The sequence below is a fragment of the Macaca mulatta genome, chromosome 14 (genome assembly GCF_049350105.2).
Source record: "Macaca mulatta isolate MMU2019108-1 chromosome 14, T2T-MMU8v2.0, whole genome shotgun sequence".
In the NCBI taxonomy this organism is placed as follows: Eukaryota; Metazoa; Chordata; class Mammalia; order Primates; family Cercopithecidae; genus Macaca; species Macaca mulatta.
In genome coordinates this window covers 74,296,536-74,318,974 of record NC_133419.1, presented here as the reverse complement: position 1 = coordinate 74,318,974, position 22,439 = coordinate 74,296,536, and the positions used below count along the sequence as shown (strand labels likewise).

The 22,439-nt window shown below is 42.4% G+C and overlaps 1 protein-coding gene and 1 long non-coding RNA gene across 5 annotated transcripts in view; one reads left to right on the top strand and one right to left on the bottom strand.

Annotated features, from left to right (window-relative positions):
• LOC144334363 (uncharacterized) overlaps positions 1-9,900 on the top strand; it is a 48,451-nt gene extending 38,551 nt beyond the window's left edge. Inside the window, exons 2-3 of the long non-coding RNA XR_013404115.1 lie at positions 8,401-9,367; positions 9,751-9,900. This is a non-coding gene — a long non-coding RNA (uncharacterized LOC144334363). The remainder of the gene's footprint in view (positions 1-8,400; positions 9,368-9,750) is intronic.
• PAAF1 (proteasomal ATPase associated factor 1) overlaps positions 1-22,439 on the bottom strand; it is a 51,012-nt gene that overhangs the window by 9,931 nt on the left and 18,642 nt on the right. For 3 of the 4 annotated variants that reach the window (XM_028832860.2, NM_001265839.1, XM_015115138.3), the window contains 5 exon segments: positions 19,449-19,547; positions 18,341-18,491; positions 8,806-9,000; positions 3,367-3,458; positions 1,194-1,309 (listed from right to left, as the gene is read on the bottom strand). In XM_028832860.2, the coding sequence (XP_028688693.1) occupies positions 1,194-1,309; positions 3,367-3,458; positions 8,806-9,000; positions 18,341-18,491; positions 19,449-19,547 (653 nt within the window). 4 annotated transcript variants of the gene reach the window in all.

The window sequence follows — 22,439 nt, the reverse complement described above, 5'->3', positions numbered from 1 at the left end:
GTTGCCCAGGCTGGAGTTCAGTGGCACGATCTCAGCTCACTGAAACCTCCACTTCCCAGGTTCAAGCGATCCTCCTGCCTCAGCTACGCTAGCAGCTGGGATAATAGGTACGCGCCACCATGCCCAACTAATTTTTGTATTTTCAGTAGAAACGGGGTTTCGCCATGTTGGCCAGGCTGGTCTCGAACTCCTGACCTCAGGTGATCCACTCACCTTGACCTTCCGAAGTGCTGGGGTTACAGGAGTGAGCCACCACACCCAGCCCAGAGTCTGTACCTTTTATTTCTGTTTTTCAGTGCCTTGAACCAAGCCTGATGCCCACAGAAGCTATTTTCAATAAATATCAGTTGAAAAAAGGAAGGAAATCAAAGGAAGAAGGGACAGAATTGTAGAAATTATTAAATCCTGCAACAGAGAGATTGTGTGATTCTCTTTAGGTATCTTTAAGACCAAGGAAAAGCCTGTTTAGAAAGGTCATGATCAAAACTACATAACTAACAGAGCTGGGTTCCTTAAACCAAAAATAATCTTTTAGGGCTGGGTACAGTGGCTCATGCCTGTAATCCCAGCACTTTGGGAGGCTGAGGTGGGCAGATAATGAGGTCAGGAGTTTGAGACCAGCCTGACCAACCTGGTGAAACCCTGTCTCTATTAAATATACAAAAATTAGCTTGGTGTGGTGGCGCACGCCTGTAATCCCAGCTACTCAGGAGGCTAAGGCAGGAGAATTGCTTGAACCCGGGAGGCAGAGGTTACAATAAGCCGAGATAGCACCACTGTACTCCAGCCTGGAGGACAGAGTGAGAATCCATCTCAAAAAATAAATAAATAAATAAAAATAATTCAATCTTTCAATCTTAGGGTAGCCAGGGTCTAATGTAAGAGAAAATTACCGAGCTCTTTAAGGTTAAAAGTTCTAGACAATCAATTTAAATGAAATGTTAGTTTATATTTAAGCTTAATTTTCACAGCAATCATTAGTCAGACAATCATAATAGTATGAATCATATATTTTAATATGAGTCCAGGAATAATAAGAACAATCAGAAAATTCAGACCAGAAAACCTTTGTAAACGGAAAAATATACCCTTGATTCAATAGTCATCTATATGCTAGGCTAAATCAACGTTAAAGCCAATAAAAATTTCCACTCTGTAGAAGACCTGCATCATGTAAATGAATAGTGACTCACCCTGGACTCCTCACATCCAGCTGATAAATGTTTCCATCTTGAGTCCCAGCCAATAGCAAGAAGCCAGAGAGAAAAGTACAGCAGTTGAAAGCATCTGAGCCAATAAAGAGGAACACCTGGGAACAAGTAGGAGGCAAAAATGCTGTTTAGAGATTAATTTGTTTCCAAGAATAAACAGGCACCAAAAAAGGAAAAATTTCACTATATTTTGAGATATTTTCTTCCTTCCCCCTTTAATTATTCTCAAATGGTAAATTACACATTCACCAAAAACTGAGAAGGAAATACTCCCAGGATTTCAGGAACCTGAGGCTGGTTAAGGACTTGAACAGTTTATGTAATATACTCTGAGGTGGCAGTTTTCCAACTATTACCACTCAACACACTATCTCACAGTATCCTCACCAACAAAATTCCTTCTTTTCCCCTTTTTCATGACAACCTTGTATTTGAGAAACACTTGCAATTCCCACATGTAAGTTTTGTTCCATGTCACTTCAACCTTTTGAAGGAGGGTATTTTGTAGGAAAATAAACAGGCTTAAATAAAGTAGCGATGTAAAGAATCACAGTTCTCCCCATGAATCTGAAAAAGAAAGTATTAGATTTTCATTTACTTCTTACTGTTAGCTCAGACTGATTATGTCTTCCCCAAACATTCTAAAAAGAAAAGGCAAAAAACAAAATAACCAAAAAACCTGATTTCCCTCTGGAAGTAAAAGCCAGTGTGAAAACTCAAGTACAAAGGTGATATTAGCAAAAATGGTAATGTTCCTGAAACAAACTTTGAAAATGGAAATATCACTAGCACAATGAAGTAATAAGATGAAATGAAAACAGCAAACGCTGTGGCCAAACCAAATCATTAAAGTTGTCTGGATGACAATTACAGGAGCTAGAAGGAAATTTTAAAAATCTAATCTCTGGAAAGAGAGAATTTAGTTAACAGCATAATCTTCCCAGCAAAAATTCAGATGTAGGAAGAAACTCCAACTAATGGTCTGTTCATTAATTGATCAAGAGTCCTGAATACATGAGTCTTTTTTTTTTTTTTTTTTTTTTTTTGAGACAGGGTCTCACTCTGGTTCCCCAGACTGGAGTACAGTGGCACAATCTTGGCTCACTGAAGCCTCGACCTTCCAGGCTAAGGTGATCTTCCCATCTCAGCCTCCCAAGTAGCTGTAGCTGGAATTACAGGTGCATGCCACCACGCCCAGCCAATTTTTTGTATTATTAATAGAGATGGGTTTTTTGCCCAGGCCAGTCTTGAACTCTTGGACTCAAGCAATCTACCCTTTCTGGGCCTCCCAGAAAGCTGGGATTACAGGCATGAGCCATTGTTCCCAGCCGCATGAGTTCTTTACTCAGAATTTCTTCACATTACCTAAGAGGTAGCAGGACTCATAAAGAAAGAAAATCTATACAACTTCATCATTTTACATATAGCACACTAAGGCCCAGAGAAGGAAAATGACTTAACAAAGATCACAAAACAGTAGAGCATTTAATCCTCATCATATACCCTATTATGCCCAGTTTAGTGATGAGGAAGCAGGCGCAGAGAGGTTAAGTAACTTGTCCAATGCTGGAATCATTAAGTATTAACATAAGAACTGAGATTTATTTTATTTTTTTATTCTCTGCAAGTGTTGCACAAGAACTGGGATTTAGGGCCGGGTGCAGTGGCTCACACCTGTACTCCCAGGTGTGAGGTCAAGGAAGGTAGATCACATGGGTCAGGAGTTTGAGACTAGTCTGGCCAACATGATGAAACCCTGTCTCTACTGAAAATATAAAAATTAGCCAGGCATGGTGGTAGGCCTGTAATCCCAGCTACTCGGGAGGCTGACGCAGGAGAATCACTTGAACCTAGGAGGCGGAGGTTGCAGTAAGCTGAACCGAGATTGCACCACTGCACTCCAGCCTGGGCGACAGAGTGAGACTCTGTCTCAAAAAACAAACAAACAAACAAACAAACAAACAAACAGGGATTTAAATGTTGCCCTTATTCCAAATCCCACACTCTTAATCATTATGCTGTACTTCCTCTTACTCAGGCAGCTTTCTCAAAAGTGAACACAGGGAGCAAGTAGAAATGTTTCCAAAATAGCCTTCTAAGAAACAGAACGACCCAGGTTGCCTCAGAGTTCAAAGGCCATATAGGAACCACTTGCCGGCTGCCTGCTCTGTAGTCCCAAGCACTGAAGTTTCTTATCTTCCCGGGCCAACAGCAGCATTTTTGCTTCTGTTCCAACCTCCCGTTCACCTGCATGACAAATGAACTATGTTAATAACAGTGAGGCTGATCAGCTGGCAGTGCCCACACAGCACCAATACTGATGGTTGACTACTGATTTTGTTAGCGATTCACTTACTACAAAGCAAACATTTATTATGTTCTGTATCTCACTGTGGTATTATTTATAAACTGGATATATTTGACAAAACTCACAGAACTATACAATTAAAAAGACTGACTTTATTTTTACATTTTAAAAATGTTTTTTAATGGTATCCAGTAGCCAAGGAAAAGGGTGACTTTTACCATATGTAAAAGATACCTCAGTAAATCCAAATGTATTTTTAAAATGTGTGTGTGTGTACTCTTTTTTGAGACAGGGTCTAGTATGTTGTCCAGGCTGAAGTGCATGGGCCATTCACAAGAACAAACATAGCACCCCACAGCCTTGAATCCCTGGGCGCGAGCAATCCTCCCGCCTCAGCCTCCTGAGTAGCTGGGACTACAGGTGTGCACACCATGGCTGGCAATAAACCCAACTTTTAAAATACTAAGTTGTTTGTACCGTGAGAAGACACCACACTAGGAGCAGGGATACAATGCTGGAAAATATAGGCTCTGACCTCAAAGATCTTACAGCCTGGAGAAAATGAAATGTATTCATTCACTCACCAAATATTTCTTTAGGGCCTACTATGTATCAGGCACTATTCTTTTTTTCTTTTTCTTTTTTACCTTCATCTTCTATGTGATGACATCACACACTATTCTAACTGCTAAGGAAACAGTGATGAACAAACAGATAAGGTCCTTACTCTCAAGGATTCTAGTGAATAGGTAAATAAACAAGTAGGATACTTTCAGAAAGTGATGAGTTCTAAAAGAAAATAAAATAGGAAAATAAGATCAGAATTGAATAGGTGGTGGGAGGCTAAGTGGAGAGGGTAACTTTAAATGTAAACTTCATTTATTTTTAAAAATTTTTTTTATAGAGATGGGGTCTCACTATGTTGCCCAGGCTAGTCTCAAACTCCTGGGCTCAAGCAATTCGCCCACCTCAGCCTCCCAAAGTGCTGGGTTTACAGGTGTGAGCCACCATGTCCAGCCTAAACTTTAACTTTAAAAAGCCTCTGTGGAAGTAATTTTTCAACTGAACGGTGAGATCTGAAAGGTGAACAGAAACCAGTTATGTGAAGAGCTTCAGAAGTATATTCCAGACTAAGGGAAAAAGAAGGCAGAGTCAGGCCAGGTGCGGTGGGTCACGCCTGTAATCCCAGCACTTTGGGAGCCCGAGGCGGGTGATCACTTGAGGTAAGGAGTTCAAGACCAGCCTGGCCAACATGGCAAAACCCCATCTCTACCAAAAATACAAAAAATAGCTGGGTGTGGTGGTGCATGCCTGTAATCCCAGCTACTCGGGAGGCTGAGGCAGGAAAATTGCTTGAACCCAGGAGGTGGAGGTTGCAGTGAGCCAAGAATGTGCCACTGCATTCCAGTCTGGGTGACAGAGGGAGACTGTCTCAATTTAAAAAAAAAAAAAAGAAGGCAAAGTCCGGAGACTGGGAGAGTCCACTGTACTGAAAGAAGAAACTGAAGCCCTGTAGTTGAAATGTAGTGGGCCTGGCTGAGGATGGTATGACATGAGACTGGAGAGAAGTGCAGGGGTCAGAAAGTATAAGAGCTTGTTGTAAGCCATGTAAGGGGTTAGGATTTCAACATGTACAAAGGGAGGCCACTGGAGAGTTCTAAGCAGGAGCATGACATGACTTATGATTTTCTTTTTCTTTTTTTTTTTGGAGATGGAGTCTCGCTCTGTCACCCAGGCTGGAGTGCAATGGCGTGATCTCGGCTCACTGCAACCTCCGCCTCCCAGGTTCATGCCATTCTCCTGCCTCAGCCTCCCGAGTAGCTGGGACTACAGGCGCCCACCACCACCCCCGGCTAATTTTTTGTATTTTTAGTAGAGACAGGGTTTCACTGTGTTAGCCAGGTTGGTCTCGATCTCCTGACCTTGTGATCTGCCCACCTCGGCCTCCCAAAGTGCTGGGATTACAGGCGTGAGCCACCACACCCGGCACGATTTTCTTAAATGACCACAATGATTGCTCTGAAAAGAATGGCTTATAGGAGAATAGTCTAGGCAGTAGTACAGGAAATAGGTGATGATAGTTTGGACCAGGATGTTGGCAGGAGGGAGGGAGAGAAGGGGAGGGAGAGGGAGAAATAGAAAAATTAGAAACACTTTGAAGTTAGAGATGGTAGACGTTGCTGATGCAGGACATGAGGAAAGAGGGCGTAGACTGTGAGTGAATCTCAGGCTTCAGGCTTGAGCAAATGGGTAGATAGTGGTGCCATTTCTGAGATGGAAAAAAACAGTTTGGGGTGGGGAGGGATCAAACACTCCTTGTTAGACAAGGTAAGTTCAACTTATTTATTAGACATCAAAATAGAGTCTGAAACTCAGGTGAGAGGTCTATGCTTTACATGAACTTTGGAAATCGTTATCAGTTTAAATAATGATAGCTATGGAACAGATGAGATCACAAAGGAAGAAACTGTAGTTACAGTTGAGGGCCCAGAACTTAATAGTGGGGCCCTCTAGTATTTAAAGGTAGAAGAGAGGAGTTTCATAAAAGGAGAACTTTAAAAAGTAGCAGTCAATGAAACAGGAAGAAAGCCAGTGTTGTGTGGTATCACAGAAGCCATGAAAAAAATGTTCTCTAAGGAGAGGGTTTACTATGTGAAATACCACTAAATTCAGAAAGACAAGCACAGAGAAATAAGATGGATTCGGCAAGAGAAAGCTCACTGGTGGCTGGGCCCCATAGCTCACACCTGTAAGCCCAGCAGTTTGGGAGGCTGAGGAGGGCGGATCACTTGAGGCCAGAAGTTCAAGACCAGCCTGGCCAACATGGTGAAACCTCGTCTCTACTAAAAATACACAAATTAGCCAGGCATGATGGTGGGCACCCATAATCCCAGCTACTCGGGAGGCTGAGGCACGAGAATCACTTGAACACTTGAACCTGGGAGGTGGAGGTTGCAGTGAGCCAAGAGATCGTACCACTGCACTCCAGCCTGGGCAAGACTAAGACCCCATCTCAAAAAAAAAAAAAAAAAAAAAAAGGAAGGTCACTGGTGACTTTAACAACAGCCATTTCAGTCAAGTACTTGGGCATAAACCATCCTAGAATGGGCTGAAGAATAAATGGGAAATGAAAAAGTACAGAAAACGAGAAACAATATTTTCATTTAAATTACTTTAGGGCCAGCAGCAGTGGCTGGTACTTGTAATCCCAGCACTTTGGGAGGCTAAGATGGGAGGATCGCTTGAGGCCAGGAGTTCAAGACCAGCCTGGGCAACATAGTGAGACCTTGTCGCTACAAAAATAAAAAATAAAAAAAATTAGATAGGTGTAGCGGTGCATGCCTAGAGTCCTAGCTACTCAAGAGGCTGAGAGGCAGGAGAACTGCTTTAACAGAGTACAGAGGATTATTAGGGCTAAGAAACTACTATGTATGATACTACAATGGTGAATACATGTCACTGTACATTTGTCAGACCCTATAGGATGTATAACGCCAAGAATGAGTCTTAAACTCTGAACTTTGGATGATAATAATGTGTCATATGTAGGTTCATCAGCTGCAACAAATGTACCACTCTGGTGGGAGACGTTGATAGTGAGGAGGGCTATGTGTGGGTGGGTAAGGCAAAAGGTATATAAGAACTCCCTGTACTTTTTTTTTTTTAAACAGAGGCTCACACTGTCACCTAGGCTGGAGTGCATTGGTGCGATCTCAGCTCACTGCAACTTCAACTTCCCAGGTTCACACGATTCTCCTGCCTTAGCCTCCCGAGTAGCTGGGATTACAGACACACACCACCACACCTGGCTAAATTTTTGTATTTTTAGTAGAGACAGGGTTTCACTATGTTGGCCAGACTGGTCTCAAAATCCTGACCTTGTGATTCGCCCTCCTTGGCCTCCCAATGTGCTGGGATTACAGGCGTGAGCCACCACGCCCAGCCCCCTGTACTTTCTGCTAAATTTTGCTGTGAACCTAAAATGGCCCTAAAAAATAAGGTCTATTTTTTTAAATGTGAAGGGCTAAGACAATGGTAGAAAAAAAAAAATTTGTCCCATGCTGGCTAACATGGTGAAACCCCGTCTCTACTAAAAAATACAAAAAATTAGCCAGGCGTGGTGGCGCGCGCCTGTAGTCCCAGCTTCTTGGGAGGCTAAGGCAGGAGAATGGTGTGAACCCAGGAACCAGAGCTTGCCGTGAGCCGGGATTGTGCCACAGCACTCCAGCCTGGGCGACAGAGCAAGACTCCATTTCAAAAAAAATATTGTCCTATGGAACAAATATGCAACTATTATTATGGGAAAATAAGAATGAAAGTTGCCTTATTAGGACCCTTATTAGCCTCTCACCACAGCTGTTCAACCCATTTCCTACTACTACCCCTCTTAATTCAACTTTCTAGCCCAGCCAAGTGTATCTTTTTATATAACACTCAGTTTCATGTCCAAGCTGTAATGCAAACTGCCCCTACACCTACCCCTTGCCCTAGCTCCCACTGTCCTATCCTTACCATTCCTGTCTGTTCAACTTGAACTTACCCTTTAAAGGCTTAAGCCAACTTCTTTTGTGACATCTTTCCTATCTATACTAACCGGGAACACTCCATCCCTCTGAAAACCTATTATATTTGCATTAGGACTCGCTAATTTGCCAGGCATGGTGGTACATGCCTATAGTCCCAGCTATTAGGGAGGCTGTGGTGGGAGGATCACTTAAGCCCAGGAGTTCAAGGCCAGCCTGGGCAAAACAGCAGGACTCTATCACTAAAAGAATATTATAAATAAAAAGAATCACTAATTAGTTCAGCCAAATGTTACTGTTCTCTAAATGTTTTATAGCAAGCTTGTCCAACCTGCAGCCCAGGGAGGCTTTGAATGAGGCCCAACACAAATTCATAAACTTCCTTAAAATATTATGAGATTTATTTATTTATTTTTAGCTCAGCTATCATCAATGTTAAGTGTGTTTTATGTGTGGCCCAAGATAAGTCTTCTTCAAATGTGGCCCAGGGATGCCAAAAGATTGGACACCCCTGTTTTATAGGCATTAATCTCATCTGCTAAATTAGATTGTACTTACTGAAATGTAGTGCTATGACATATACTTCCTTTGTAGATTCCAAAGCAATAGAAACATAGTAGGTACAGAATAAATATTAATTGTATGGTGAAAACAGAAATACCAGGTACAGAGCAGAAAAGGATGAGGAAGAAATAGAGAAACCAAGGCAATCACTGAAGGGGGCCCAAGAAAAAAACAATCCTACATATCATTATCAACTTACTGGGCATCTGCTCAGGGGAGCCAAGGTTTATGGAGTTGTCAGCAGCACCCACCGCCACTCCATTGATGGAAGAACCACAATCTGCAAGGACTCCCAAGCAGGCTGAGCGCCCACAATCCCAAAGTCGTGCTGTCCCATCTCGAGAACCAGATACCACATTCCTCCCCCGATCAACGATGGCTGTATCCAGGATACCTAGCAAGAGAAAAAAACTCCCTAAGATGGAGGATGGAGTAAAGGAACTACAAGGGCAGAGAAGATGGAGCTGCATAAATGACTCCATCCCTTCACAAACATGTTCTGAACAGGTACCACATGCTGGCCATGTTCAAGTGCTCGAAAAACAGAAATAGAGTCCCAGCTCCCCAATAAATCAAAGTTTAGCTGTGAAAGACAGGCATGGAAAAACAAATTCTGGATTTAATTTTTAGTGGAGTGTGCTAGAGCAATCATGTTCAAGTTTTTTATTTTATCTTCAAAACTCTTTTTTAAAAATAAAAATTAAGAGGTCGAGTATGGTGGCTCATGCCTGTAATCCCAGCACTTTGGGAGGCTGAGGCAGGTGGATTGCCTGAGCTCAGGAGTTCAAGACCAGCCTGGCTAATATGATGAAACCCTGTCTCTACTAAAAATACAAAATAGCCAGGTGTGGTGGCACATGCCTGTAATCCCAGCTAATCAGGAGGCTGAGGCAGGAGAATCGCTTGAACCTGGGAGGCGGAGGTTGCAGTGAGCTGAGGTCACACCACTGCACTCCAGCCTTCGACAGAGGAGACTCCATCTCAAATAAATAAATAAATAAATAATAAATAAAGTAGACACCTTAACAAGAACTTTGGAGAAAAAAAAAATAGACACCTAAGAGAATTCAGTTTGAAAATCACTGCCTTGGCCAGGTACAGTGGTACACACCTGTAATTCCAGCACTTTGGGAGGATGAGGCAGAAGAATCTCTTGAGCTCAGGAGGTCGAGACCAGCCTGGGCAACACAGCATGACTTTGTCTATACAAAAAATTTAATTCAGGCATGAGGCTTGTGCCTGTAGTCCCAGCTACTCAGGAGGCTGAGGTGGGAGGATTGCTTGAGCCCTGGAGTTCAAGGCGACAGTAAGCCATGATTGCTTCACTGTACTCCAGCCTGGGCAGTGGAGCAAGACCCCACTATATATACATATAATTACATATATCTTGCTGCTGCTTTCAGTCATAATTAATTAAAAGGGTTAGCCTCCCCATTTGAAAAAAGGTCATGACTTCTGGTTCTGGCCAAGAAAGAGTAGTCCCATTGCTCCTAGGTCCTTCCATTTACAACTGAAAAGTCGTGGACACAGCAAGCATAGGAAGACTCGGAATGACGGAAAGAAGGTGGTGGACCACCTAAGGACCTCAGGATTTAAAGAATAACATAGCAGCCGGGCGCGGTGGCTCAAGCCTGTAATCCCAGCACTTTGGGAGGCCGAGACGGGCGGATCACAAGGTCAGGAGATCGAGACCATCCTGGCTAACCCAGTGAAACCCTGTCTCTACTAAAAAATACAAAAAAAAAACTAGCCGGGCGAGGTGGCGGGCGCCTGTAGTCCCAGCTACTCCGGAGGCTGAGGCAGGAGAATGGCGTAAACCCAGGAGGCGGAGCTTGCAGTGAGCTGAGATCCGGCCACTGCACTCCAGCCTGGGCGACAGAGCGAGACTCCGTCTCAAAAAAAAAAAAAAAAAAAAAAAAAAAAAGAATAACATAGCAATGAGTTTCTGGATTTCTTTATTGCCTTCCACATATCCTGGACAGGACGTTGCAGAAGCCTCCAACACGAAACTGCTAACAGGAACAGAGTTAAAAAACAAAACAAAACAAAACTCCCAGTAAAGTCTGTTGCCCCTAGCGCAAAGACTGAGAAGGACATAGATCACAAAATAGAAATCTTCTTGGCAACATCCACCCTATACAAGTAGACACCAACAGAAAAACTGTTACTCCCCCTCCCGCATGGTTTCAGTGGGGCTGAACAGGAGGTGATCGTCTACCCTGCTCCCATGGAAGCAGGCAGCAGCACTCCCATTCCCCTACCCAGTGGGGCTGACCAGGCTAAGTAGGGTACTGTCATCAGGATCCAGCAGTGAGCTTCCATCCCCGTCTGGCACTGACAGGCACAAAGAGGTGCCCTGAGGTGCCCACAACCCCTTCCCAGGTGTCAGTCAGCAGGGAACCAAGCTTGTAACGCCACTAGGAGGCAATGAGGTGATGCAAGTCAGGTGGTGCAATTGTGTCCTACTTTCACCAAGAAGGTGACACAGGACCAAGGGGGAAGCTGAACTTCCACCTCCCCCGTCTACAATGTGAGGCGGTATAAGTCAGTGCTCCACTTTTGCCAGGGTAGTGTAAGGGGAGCCCAGTAGGAGGCTGAACATTCTTATCTACCCAGCCCTCATACCACACCTCAACAGGGAATTGCCTGCCAAAAAAGATGATAGAATTAAGATCGAGTGTTATAATGTCCAAAATGTCTATCGGTTTTACAGTTTTTGAAGCCCTTTATTATCTATAATATGAATATTTGGTCCCTAGCTTCGGGAATACACAGCACAAAAAAATAGAGTTAATTATAGACATAAAGACTTACAATGGAAAAAAAAGAGAAAAAAATACACAAACAGAATATATCTGGAAAAAAAAAAGACTTACAATACAATGGCACAGGTGTAAAAACACAGAGTTGTATAGGGTAGAGAGGTAGTGCAACCTTATGGTGATCCAGGCAGGGCTAGTATTTGTTTTATTAAAACTCATTTAACGATGCTTAGTATAGGTGCCCAATAAATTAAGAGTACCTGACCAAAGGTCACATAGCTAATTAGTGGTCTTTAGCATACTTTCGTTCCTCTTAAAATGAAATGACTTCAGATACACAAACCTTTACAAAAACTCTACAGCAACTCAGCGTAACGTACAAGTGCCAATCCAATGTGATTAACCATGTCTCTCAATTCTCACTGGAAATTTCACTTTGTTTAGAAAAAGATGAGTTTATGGAAAATGCCACAGCTTTAAAAAGTAGCCAATTTAGGGTCTGTGTGGGAAAATATGATTAAAAGCAACTCAGGTGGGACCTAATCACTATAGTGTAACTTTTCAAATAGATGCAGTTTAAAATAAAAACTAAATCCAGGCCAGGTACAGTGGCTCACGACTGTAACCCCAGCACTTTGGGAGTCCGAGGAGTTTAAGACCAGCCTAACCAACATAGCGAAACCCTGTCTATACTAAAATACAAAAATTAGCAGGGTGTGGTGGCAGATGCCTATAATTCCAGCTACTTGGGAGGCTGAGGCACAAGAATCACTTGAACCTGGGAGGCAGAGGTTGAAGTGAGCTGAGATGGCGCCACTACACTCCAGCCTAGGTAACAGAGGGAGTCTCAAAAAAAAAAAAAAAAAAAAAAGAAAACGAAATTCAATTTATACAGCTGACAACAGTTGTTAGGTAAATGTAATTCTCACAGCTATATACCCACTAGATAAAGTCTACTAGAGAAAAGATTTTTCAGTCTTCCTCTCAAAAACAGATCTATCGAGCCCATATGGTTTGCTGCCATCTTGTTTCTTATTTTGCAATTGGTCACCAAAGTATTTTGAGTTTGGAAAATCTACCTTTCTATTTTAACTCCATAACACATTCAGCAAAAATCTAATTAGAAAATATCTTAGAGCTTTTAAGAATCCTAAGGAATCATCAGAAGGAAGGTCTTTCAGGTCTTATTAAGCAATCAAAGATCTCTTTATGTCTCTACGGGAAGTTCCAACCGCTATTTCAAAATGCTACTGAGTTCCACGGAAGTGATACATGCTTTTGGAAAAAAACAATTCTGAAAAGTATGTATTCAAGGCACAGATGCTATAGCTGTGGCTAGAAAGCTGACTACATTATTAATTGTGTATAAATTTCAAGTAATATTCAGCAAAGAGTTGCAATCTAGATAGTTTTCCTTTTCTATAAAAGCAGAGTGAAAAATTATCACCCTCTCTTTAGTAAAATATTACTCATAATATAACAGCATCTGGTGTGGGTCTCTTAACACTTACATGACAAGAATAAAGAAAATAGAACCCTGGGGAAGTGGGAACCTATGAAGAATGACTTTAGAAAGAAGCTACGAAAGTAGCAATTTTGGCTAGGCGTGGTGGCTCATGCCTGTAATCGCAATACTTTGGGAGGCCAATGAGGGAGAATCACGAGGTCAGGAGTTCGAGACCAGCCTTGCCAATATGGTAAAACCCAGTTTCTTCTAAAAATACAAAAATTAGCAGGGCATGGTGGTGTGCACCTGTAGTCCCAACTACTTGGGAAGCTGAGGCAGAAGAATCACTTGAACCCAGGAGGCAGAGGTTGCACTGAGCCGAGATCATGCCACTGCACACCAGCCTGGGTGACAGAGTGAGATTCTGTCTCAAAAAAAAAAAAAAAAAGAAAGTAGCAATTTCAAGAATGCCTTTCTAAGAGAAGCAGCCACAGCTAAGACTTACCAGAAGCTGCAAAAAGTTTTACTGTTATTTTTGTTTTGTTTTGTTGAGATGGGGTCTCACTATGTTGCCCAGGCTAGAGTGCCATTGCTATTCACAGGCACAATTATATCACACTGCAGCCCTGAACTCCTGGCCTCAAAAGATCTGTCTACCTTAGCTTCCCAAATAGCTGGGATTACAGACATGCACCACTGTACCCAGCTGGAAAAGGCTTTAGATATCAAACCAAATAGATACAAGTCTTCACCATATAAACCAGAACACAGAAGCATTTGCCTTCAAGAAAAGATTCATTGGCCGGGCGCGGTGGCTCAAGCCTCTAATCCCAGCACTTTGGGAGGCCGAGACGGGCGGATCACGAGGTCAGGAGATCGAGACCATCCTGGCTAACACGTGAAACCCCATCTCTACTAAAAGATACAAAAAAAAAACTAGCTGGGCAAGGTGGCGGGCGCCTGTAGTCCCAGCTACACGGGAGGCTGAGGCAGGAGAATGGCGTAAACCTGGGAGACGGAGCTTGCAGTGAGCTGAGATCCGGCCACTGCACTCCAGCCTGGGCCACAGAGCAAGACTCCGTCTCAAAAAAAAAAAAAAGATTCAACAGAATCACATAAAAGCATCCCAGCCAAAGTCTGGAAATACGAATAACATTAGAAGAAACTATTCCTGAAATAAGTATTTGTAAGAAATAAAGCAAATTTCATATTCCCAGGTGTATATTCTTAACAAGTTTATTTAAATTATTTAGTTTCTCTATCATATTAAGCTATTCTAATGTTGCTAGAGAACAATATACATACATGTGTATATGGGAAAATTAATGGCTATGACTCAGATCTCTGAAAAAAAAAATAAGCCTTGAAGCACCTCCTATTACTTGGAGGTAGCACAGCCAATTTCTAAGAAAGTATTTAAGACTTGGAAAATAATGGCCCAACTGCTGAAACTGCAACTTGGTTTCTTAAAATTATTCTATAAATATAAGCATTTCCACTACCATTATGAGAAAAAAAAACTAAGCCAACTAGTTAACTAAAATGGAGTTTAATTTGGTCTCAACATTTCACTGATTATGAAAGATGAAATGCTTATTATAAAAAATTAGGATTATAAATGTATATTCCCAAATTTCACAACCTTACTTAAATGGCCTGGGCAATTTAACTTCAAACTGATTAAACTGCATTTTAGAGTTACTTATTGAACTCATATATTACTAACACAAAACTACTTTTAGTCTACCTTTCCATTTGAAAAATTCAGCATACACACAGAAACCTTACCTCTGCTTGTTAATTAAGTAAAGAACACAATAATCCTTTAGTTATATATTTAAATACACACACACACACAGTATTGGGGCACCAATTTATGTATATATACTTTTTTTTTTTTTTTTGAGACGGAGTCTCACTCTGTTGCCCAGGCTGGAGTGAAGTGGTGCGATCTTGGCACAATGCAACCTCCGCCTCCCAGGTTCAAGCGATTCTCCCACCTCAGCTTTCCAAGTAGCTGGGATTACAGGCGCATACTACTACACCTGGCTAATTTTTGTATTTTTTGTAGAGATGGGGTTTTCCCATGTTTGCCAGGCTGGTTTCGAACTGCTGACCTCAGGCGATCCGCCCACCTCGGCCTCCCAAAGTGCTGGGATTACAGGGTGAGACACCGCACCCGGCCATTTCTGTTTTTTTAATATGGCTCATGGCTCTGGATAATAAAATGCTTCAAAATCTCATAACTCAAGAGAATTTTTTTTTTTTTTTGAGACAGAGTTTCACTCGTTGGCCACGCTGGAGTGCAATGGCATGATCTCAGCTCACTGCAACCTCTGCCTCCTGAGTTCAAGCGATTCTCCCACGTCAGACCCCTGAGTAGCTGGGATTACAGGCGCCAGCCACCACACCCGGCTAATTTTTGTATTTTTAGTAGAGACGGGGTTTCACCATGTTGGCGAGGCTGGTCTTGAACTCCTGACCTCAGATGATCCACCTGCCTCCGCCTCCAAAAGTGCTGGGATTACAGGCATAAGCTACTGTGCCCGGACCAAGATTTTTTTTTTTTAAGTCACACAAAGCAACTCGGAAGTCATTTGGTTGAAGATAGTGACAATCACTCAATCTTTCGGTTGCTAAGCTATCAGATCTAGCTATATATATGTTGTTAAACTATCAGAGATCTATCTTGATTTTTGCCATGCTGTGGAAGAATGGGCAACCCCAAATCTGGGGCTACTTTATCCAACTAACTGGAAAGGAGCTTTCATGACCTGATAGAGGTTAGCCTGGATCTGACTTCATGTCATTTCTTCTAAAATATATCATCCTGTTCAATCTACTAAAAACTTCCCTCTCAAGAAAAAAGTCAGGGCTGTTATACTCTGCAGAAGGCACTACTCTACCCCAGGACTTTCTCACAAGGCTAAAAGAATGGAACAAGTATGCGAATAAAAGCTTAAATCTAAATTGATTTAACATTCTAGGCTGGGCATGGTGACTCACGCCTGTAATCCCAGCACTTTGGGAGACTGAGGCGGGCAGATCACAAGGTCAGGAGTTTGAGACCAGCCTGGCCAATATGGTGAAACCCAGTCTCTACTAAAAATACAAAAAAAAATTAGCCAGGCGTGGTGGCGCATGCCTGTAATCCCAGCTACTCGGGAGGCTGAGGCAGGAGAACTGCTTTAACCTGGGAGGCAGAGGTTGCAGTGAGCCAAGATCGCACCACTGCACTCCAGCCTGGGAGACAGAGTGAGACTCCGTCTCAAAATAAATAAATAAACAAACAAACATTCTACTATTTACTCTAAGCTAAGGGTCACATACATATTCTCAGGGAGAATTAAAGAAAGTTGGGAGACTTAGAATTCTGTAGAGGGAACAATAATTGCAGTGATCCAAAGGTATTCAGAAACTGGGTGTGCACTGACGTTGAATATGCATCTTGTTAACTAAGTTCAACGTGCAGAGTCATGACTTGTTCCACTGAAATGTTTTCCTGTGCCCCACACCTTCAAAGTGATGGCCAGATCTGAGGTGAAGCTTGCACTGTTCCTCTAGACTCCTTTGGCTCCTGGACTCCCCAGATTTGTAGGCCATTCTGACTTCTTAAATCTCTCAGTTCTTCAGGAGGTGATGAGTTCTTCAGTAATGTGAGGAAGGCTCTGAATATTGTTTTTATTCCCTCTCAACGTACCCATTTTCTTACGTCACAGAAGTAAACCATTTATGTACTTAGGTTAATGTGTGTGTTTGCTAAAACATCAGCATGTAATCTGGCAAAATGTTTTTAATAAAGAAATATCAAAACTTAAAACTTGGGCCAGGTGCAGTGGCTATCTATAATCCCAGCACTTTGGGAGGCCAAGGTAGGCAGATCACTTGTGGCCAGTTTAAGACCAGCCTGGCCAACACAGCGAAACCCCATCTCTACTAAAAAATACAAAAATTAGTTGTATGTGGTGGTGCACGCCTATGATCCCAGCTACTTGAGAGACTGAGGCACAATGATCGCATGAGCCTGGGATGGGGAGGTTGCAGTGAGCCAAGCTGGCATCACTGCACTCCAGACTGGGTAACAAGCGAAACTCTGTCTAAAAAAAAAAAAGGCAAGGCGCGGTGGCTCATGTCTGTAATCCCAGGACTTTGGGAGGCCGAGGCAGGTGGATCACCCTGAGGTCAAGAGTTTGAGACCAGCCTGACCAATATGGTGAAACCCCATCTCTACTAAAAATACAAAAATTAGCAGGTGTGGTGATGTGCACCTGTAGTCCCAGCTACTTGGGAAGCAAAGGTTACACCGAGCTGAGATCATGCCACTGGACTCCGGCCTATGCGACAGAGCAAACTCCGTCTAAAAAAAAAAAAAGCTTGGCCGGGCGCGGTGGCTCAAGCCTGTAATCCCAGCACTTTGGGAGGCCGAGACGGGCGGATCACGAGGTCAGGAGTTCGAGACCATCCTGGCTAACACGGTGAAACCCCGTCTCTACTAAAAAAAATACAAAAAACTAGCCAGGCGAGGTGGCGGGCGCCTGTAGTCCCGGCTACTCGGGAGGCTGAGGCAGGAGAATGGCGTAAAAACCCGGGAGGCAGAGCTTGCAGTGAGCTGAGATCCGGCCACTGCACTCCAGCCTGGGCGACAGAGCAAGACTCTGTCTCAAAAAAAAAAAAAAAGCTTAAAACTTGTTCTCCACACACCAAGTTACAATGTACGGAGGTTCACAAAAACAGAGTTAAAAATCCCATAAGTTGAAGGCAATACAAATTAATTCCCAAATTAGTGGTACACACAATATGTATTATGGTTCCAGAAGAAGGATCAAGGAATTATTTGGGGATATTATCACATATTTTTAAAATATTCAAACTTGTAAAATAGGAATAGCATACTTATCTCCTTTTCAATATTCCAATTAAGGATAAAACATGCCTAAATTATATTTTTTCCCCACAAAAGTCAGTTACAAAGGGAAGATGTTCCCACTCTATCTCTATAATCTGATATTAACTGGTTATAAGGCTAATCCATTTTTAAAACATGAACTGTAATTTAAATCTATGGGAATCATCAAGCTCTATCTATAATGTCTGATGATGCAGCCATTAGCTACCCAGCTTTTACTGTTCTCTCAGCCAAAAGACTAATATGACAAAATGTAGGCACACCTCCTTCTCTCTCACTCTATTTCCCAACACACAAGTATTTGATTTCCTGGAGAGAATTTTTTTTTTTTTAATCAATTGTAGAAAACAACTGATAAAGCTGGGATTATAGGCATGCACCACTGCACCCAGCTGGAAAAGGCTTTAGGTATCAAACCAACTGTGTAAGACAGTTCAAGATAGCAATAAAAAGATTGTGTGGCAAAGGAATTTCTGGTCCTTAGGGAAATGGCAGCTTATCTAAATGCCCAGCTGGATGGATTGTGCATTCGTGAATAACTAGTTTCTGTTTCTACCTTTTCAGTGATTCATTTCTGGGTATCATTAGAGAAGCCTTCTGGAGAAACCACACTTCATACCTCCTTTGTGACCTTTGAAGGTCACCACGCAGCTAGCATCTTCAGCTGACCATATCTTCAGCTGGGCATCCATTCCCCCACTCAGGACCACAAGGCCTGATGGGAAAAACCTGCAACAATTCACATCAAACACATGTCCTTCCAATACTCTCTGGAAAAACAAAAGAAAATTCCATGCTAGTTCTCTTGTCCATCCCTTGATGTTCTCTTACCTCCCATACTCTGGTTCCTTATGTGAAATACCTACATGCTAAACCCACATGCTAGGTTTTAAAACTAAGGATATCCAAAGGATCTCTTAGCTCATTTGTCTAGTAGGCAGTGTTGGCTCTCTTTCCTGGAATTCAGCTATAGAGGTTATAGAATTGAATTCCATGTAAAAACACCCCAGAGCCTAGGTTAAAAAAAAAAATCCATGGCTCTCACAGCTATCTCTAGGTCTAGTTCTAAGAATAAAGAGCTGAGGTGGCTTGGGGACCCTTTTACTCATCTCTGTTTAAAATCCTATTCTGTCTTGGAAACGGATCACTGAAGGCAATTAAAAAACAAGGGCACACCCACTTAGACCTTTACTGGTCTGGCTCCTTAACTGCTCCAGCCCCACTCTGTTCTGCCAAATCACTGAGCTTGAGAATGGTTCTCCAATTAACAAATGGGAGGCCAGGAGTGGTGGCTCACACCTGTAATCCCAGCACTTTGGGAGGCCAAGGCGGGCAGATCACTTAAGGTGAGGAGTTGGAGACCAGCCTGGCCAACATGGTGAAAGCCCATCTCTACTAAAAATACAAAAATTAGATGTGTACGGTGGCACATGCCTGTAATCCCAGCTACTTGGGAGGCTGAGGCACAAGAATCGCTTGAACCCAGGAGGCAGCACTGCACTCCAGCCTGGGCAACAGAGCAAGACTGTCTCAAAAAAAAAAAAAAAAAAAAAAAGGAAAAGAAAAGAAACAACAAAAAACACAAAAATGGAAGAAAAGAGAGCAACTGACATGCAGAGTAGTCCCACATTTTTAGAACGGGCCATTCTTCCTTCCATGTCCCAGTCCAAGGCTTCTCAGACCACCCTTTGTATTTAAGACCCTAAAAGCACATCCAAATCCTTTACCCTGAGTTCTCCATTGGAAGCCTGCCAGATTTTCATGGTCCCATCAGTACTAGAAGACACACCAAGACCTCCTCCACTGGAAATGTCCAAGCATGTTATCTGTTCAAAGAGAAAACAATGTGTTAGAAATAATGAAATACTCGTATTCCCTTGAAATATGTTATAAACTTCCCTTGTTTCACTCTTGCAAGACTTTCTGAAGCCTATGTTGCCCAAAAAAAAGTACTGCTGTTTGATGTAAAGGTTGAGTTATCATCACCAACCTCCCAACAAGGCTGAAGTAAACACCTTTTACTTCTTCAAACAAAAAGATATTCCTCTATTCATCTAATGCTTCAGCTAAAAAGTTTTCCCTATCCCCATTTCATTTCCATAGTTTCCATGTGTTGCATTTATTTGTTTGTTTGACAGAGTTTCACTCCCATCACCCAGGCGGGAGTGCAATGCCCCCATCTCAGCTCACTGCAACCTCTGCCTCCCAGGCTCAAACGATTCTCCTGCCTCAGCCTCCCGAGTAGTTGGAACTATAGGCGCACACCAATGTGCCTGACTAATTTTTGTATTTTTTTATAGAGATGGGGTTTCGCCATGTTGCCCAAGTTAGTCTCAAACTCCTGAGCTCAAGTGATTCTCCCATCTCAGCCTCCCAGAGAGATGAGATTATAGGCACGAGCCACTATGCCCAGCCCTGCTATTTTATTTTAAAATTAAGACCAAGTGCAGTGGCTCACATCTGTGTAATCCCAACACTCTGGGAGGCCAAGGCAGGAGGACCACTTGAGCCCAGGAGTTTGAGACCAGCCTGGGCAATATAATGAGACTCCATCTCTACAAAAAATTTTAAAGTAAATATAAAAAATAAAAAGAAAATTAAGATACCTCTCCTAATTCTTAGGAACCCAGTTACACAAAAGATAATGTTCTAAGATGCAAAAGGAGGATTCAAGAGCACAGGTATTTCCACATATACCTATATATAGGTATAGCTATAGAAAATATACAGATATAGATCTTTCAGAATAAAGAATAGAGAAATATCAGATTCACTTTTTGTTTTCCAAATTCACTTTTATAGTTTCTTTTTCTTTTTCTTTTTTTTAAGACAGGGTCTCACTCTGTTGCTCAGGCTGAAGTGCAGTGGCGTGATTACAACTCACTACAGTCTCAACCTCTTAGGAACAAGTGATCCTCCTACCTCAGCTTCCCAAGCAGCTGAGATTACAAACATGGGCTGGCATGTCCAGCTAATTTTTAAATTTTTTTTTTTTTTGGAGAGATGGGGTCCCCCTATGTTGCCCAGGCTGGTCTTGAACTCCTGGGCTCAAGCTATCCTTCTGCCTCGGCCTCCCAAAGTGCTATGATCACAGGCATGAGCCACCACATCTAGCCTCACTTTTGTAATTTCAGTATCAGCAATCACTTCATGCATAAACCATTATCAGAATAACAAATCTTTTATACACATACAAAGCTGTACTCTTTTATTAAAAAACAACCAGCTGCAAATGCTCCAGAAATGTGGGACCAAGATATGCAATTCCAGACATATTCCCAGCAACAATAATTCCCATATAAGTTATTAAGAAAAAAGTAGGGACTTTGGCTTTAATTATCCAACTTTTCATTTTACTTTATTCTATGCCAATTAAACCATAATTAATAAATTTGGGAAGAACTATAGGGATATATCCATCAACTCTAACATTTTCTAAGACTTTTCTTCTTTATTTTGCTTCCTTGTTATACAAGGACGGCTAATTTAGTAGTGGATCTTTTACTGGTAAGCAACATACTTCAGGTTCTGTCCTGATACAGGTGGCATCTATTCAATTGCTTGCTGGTAGGCAGTGGACACCAAGGCTAGACTGTACACCTCAAAATGAACATGTCCAAAGAGAACTTTTATTTCCCCTGCCCCATCCCAATACAGCTGCTCCTCCTCCAATTAGTAAATGGAACACAATTTACCTACTTCTCAGGCCAAAATTTTTTGAATCATCCCAACTCCTCATTTTCTCTCATACCTAACATCCAAGTCATCAGCAAATCATGTCTGGTTCCACACTCCTAAAATGTAAGCCCTATAAGGGTAGTTTTATTAGTTTGATTCAGTGCCCAGAAGAGTAGCTGAAATATAGTAGGTGATTAATAAATGGATGAATCATCTTTCAGTAAGCTCAAATAAAAAGAGAGTAAGAAATAGAAAAGGAGCATAGTTAATTTTTGTTTGTTTGTTTTTGAGACATGGTCTCGGTCTGTAACCCAGGCTGGAATGCAATGGCACAATCACAGCTCACTGCAGCCTTGACCTCCTAGGCTCAAGCAATCCTTCCATCCCAGCCTCCTGAGCAGCTGGGACTACAGGCACACACTACCACATCCAGCTAATTTTGTTTGTTTATTTTTTGAGACAGAGTGTTGCTCAGTCACCCAGGCTGCAATGCAGTAGCGTGACCTCGGCTCACTGCAACCTCTGCCTCCTGGGTTCAAGTGATTCGTGTGCCTTAGTGTCCGGAGTAGCTGGGATTATAGACGTGCACCACCACACCCAGTTGATTTTTATATTTTTAGTAGAGATGGGGTTTCATTATGTTGGCCAGGCTGGTCTTGAATTCCTAGCCTCAAATTATCTGCCCACCTCGGCCTCCCAAAGTGCTGGGATTACAGGTGTGAGCCACCACACCCAGCCTATTTTGTTTATTTTTTTTAGAGACAAGGTCTCACTATGTTGCCTAGGCTGGTCTCAAACTCCTGGGCTCAAGTGATCCTCCTGCCTTGGCCTCCCAGAGTGCTGGGTACAGGCATGAGCCACTATGCCTAGCCTGTAAATGATTTTTAAAATAACTTACTTCTCAAAAGGTGAGTGGCATTCCCAACTCTCCCAAGAGGTTAATCGCCTTCTCCCTCAAGTTAAAGCAGAAAATAATAAAAAATTATGTATAAAGGCCAGGCACAGTGGCTCATACCTATAATCCCAGCATTTTGGGAAGC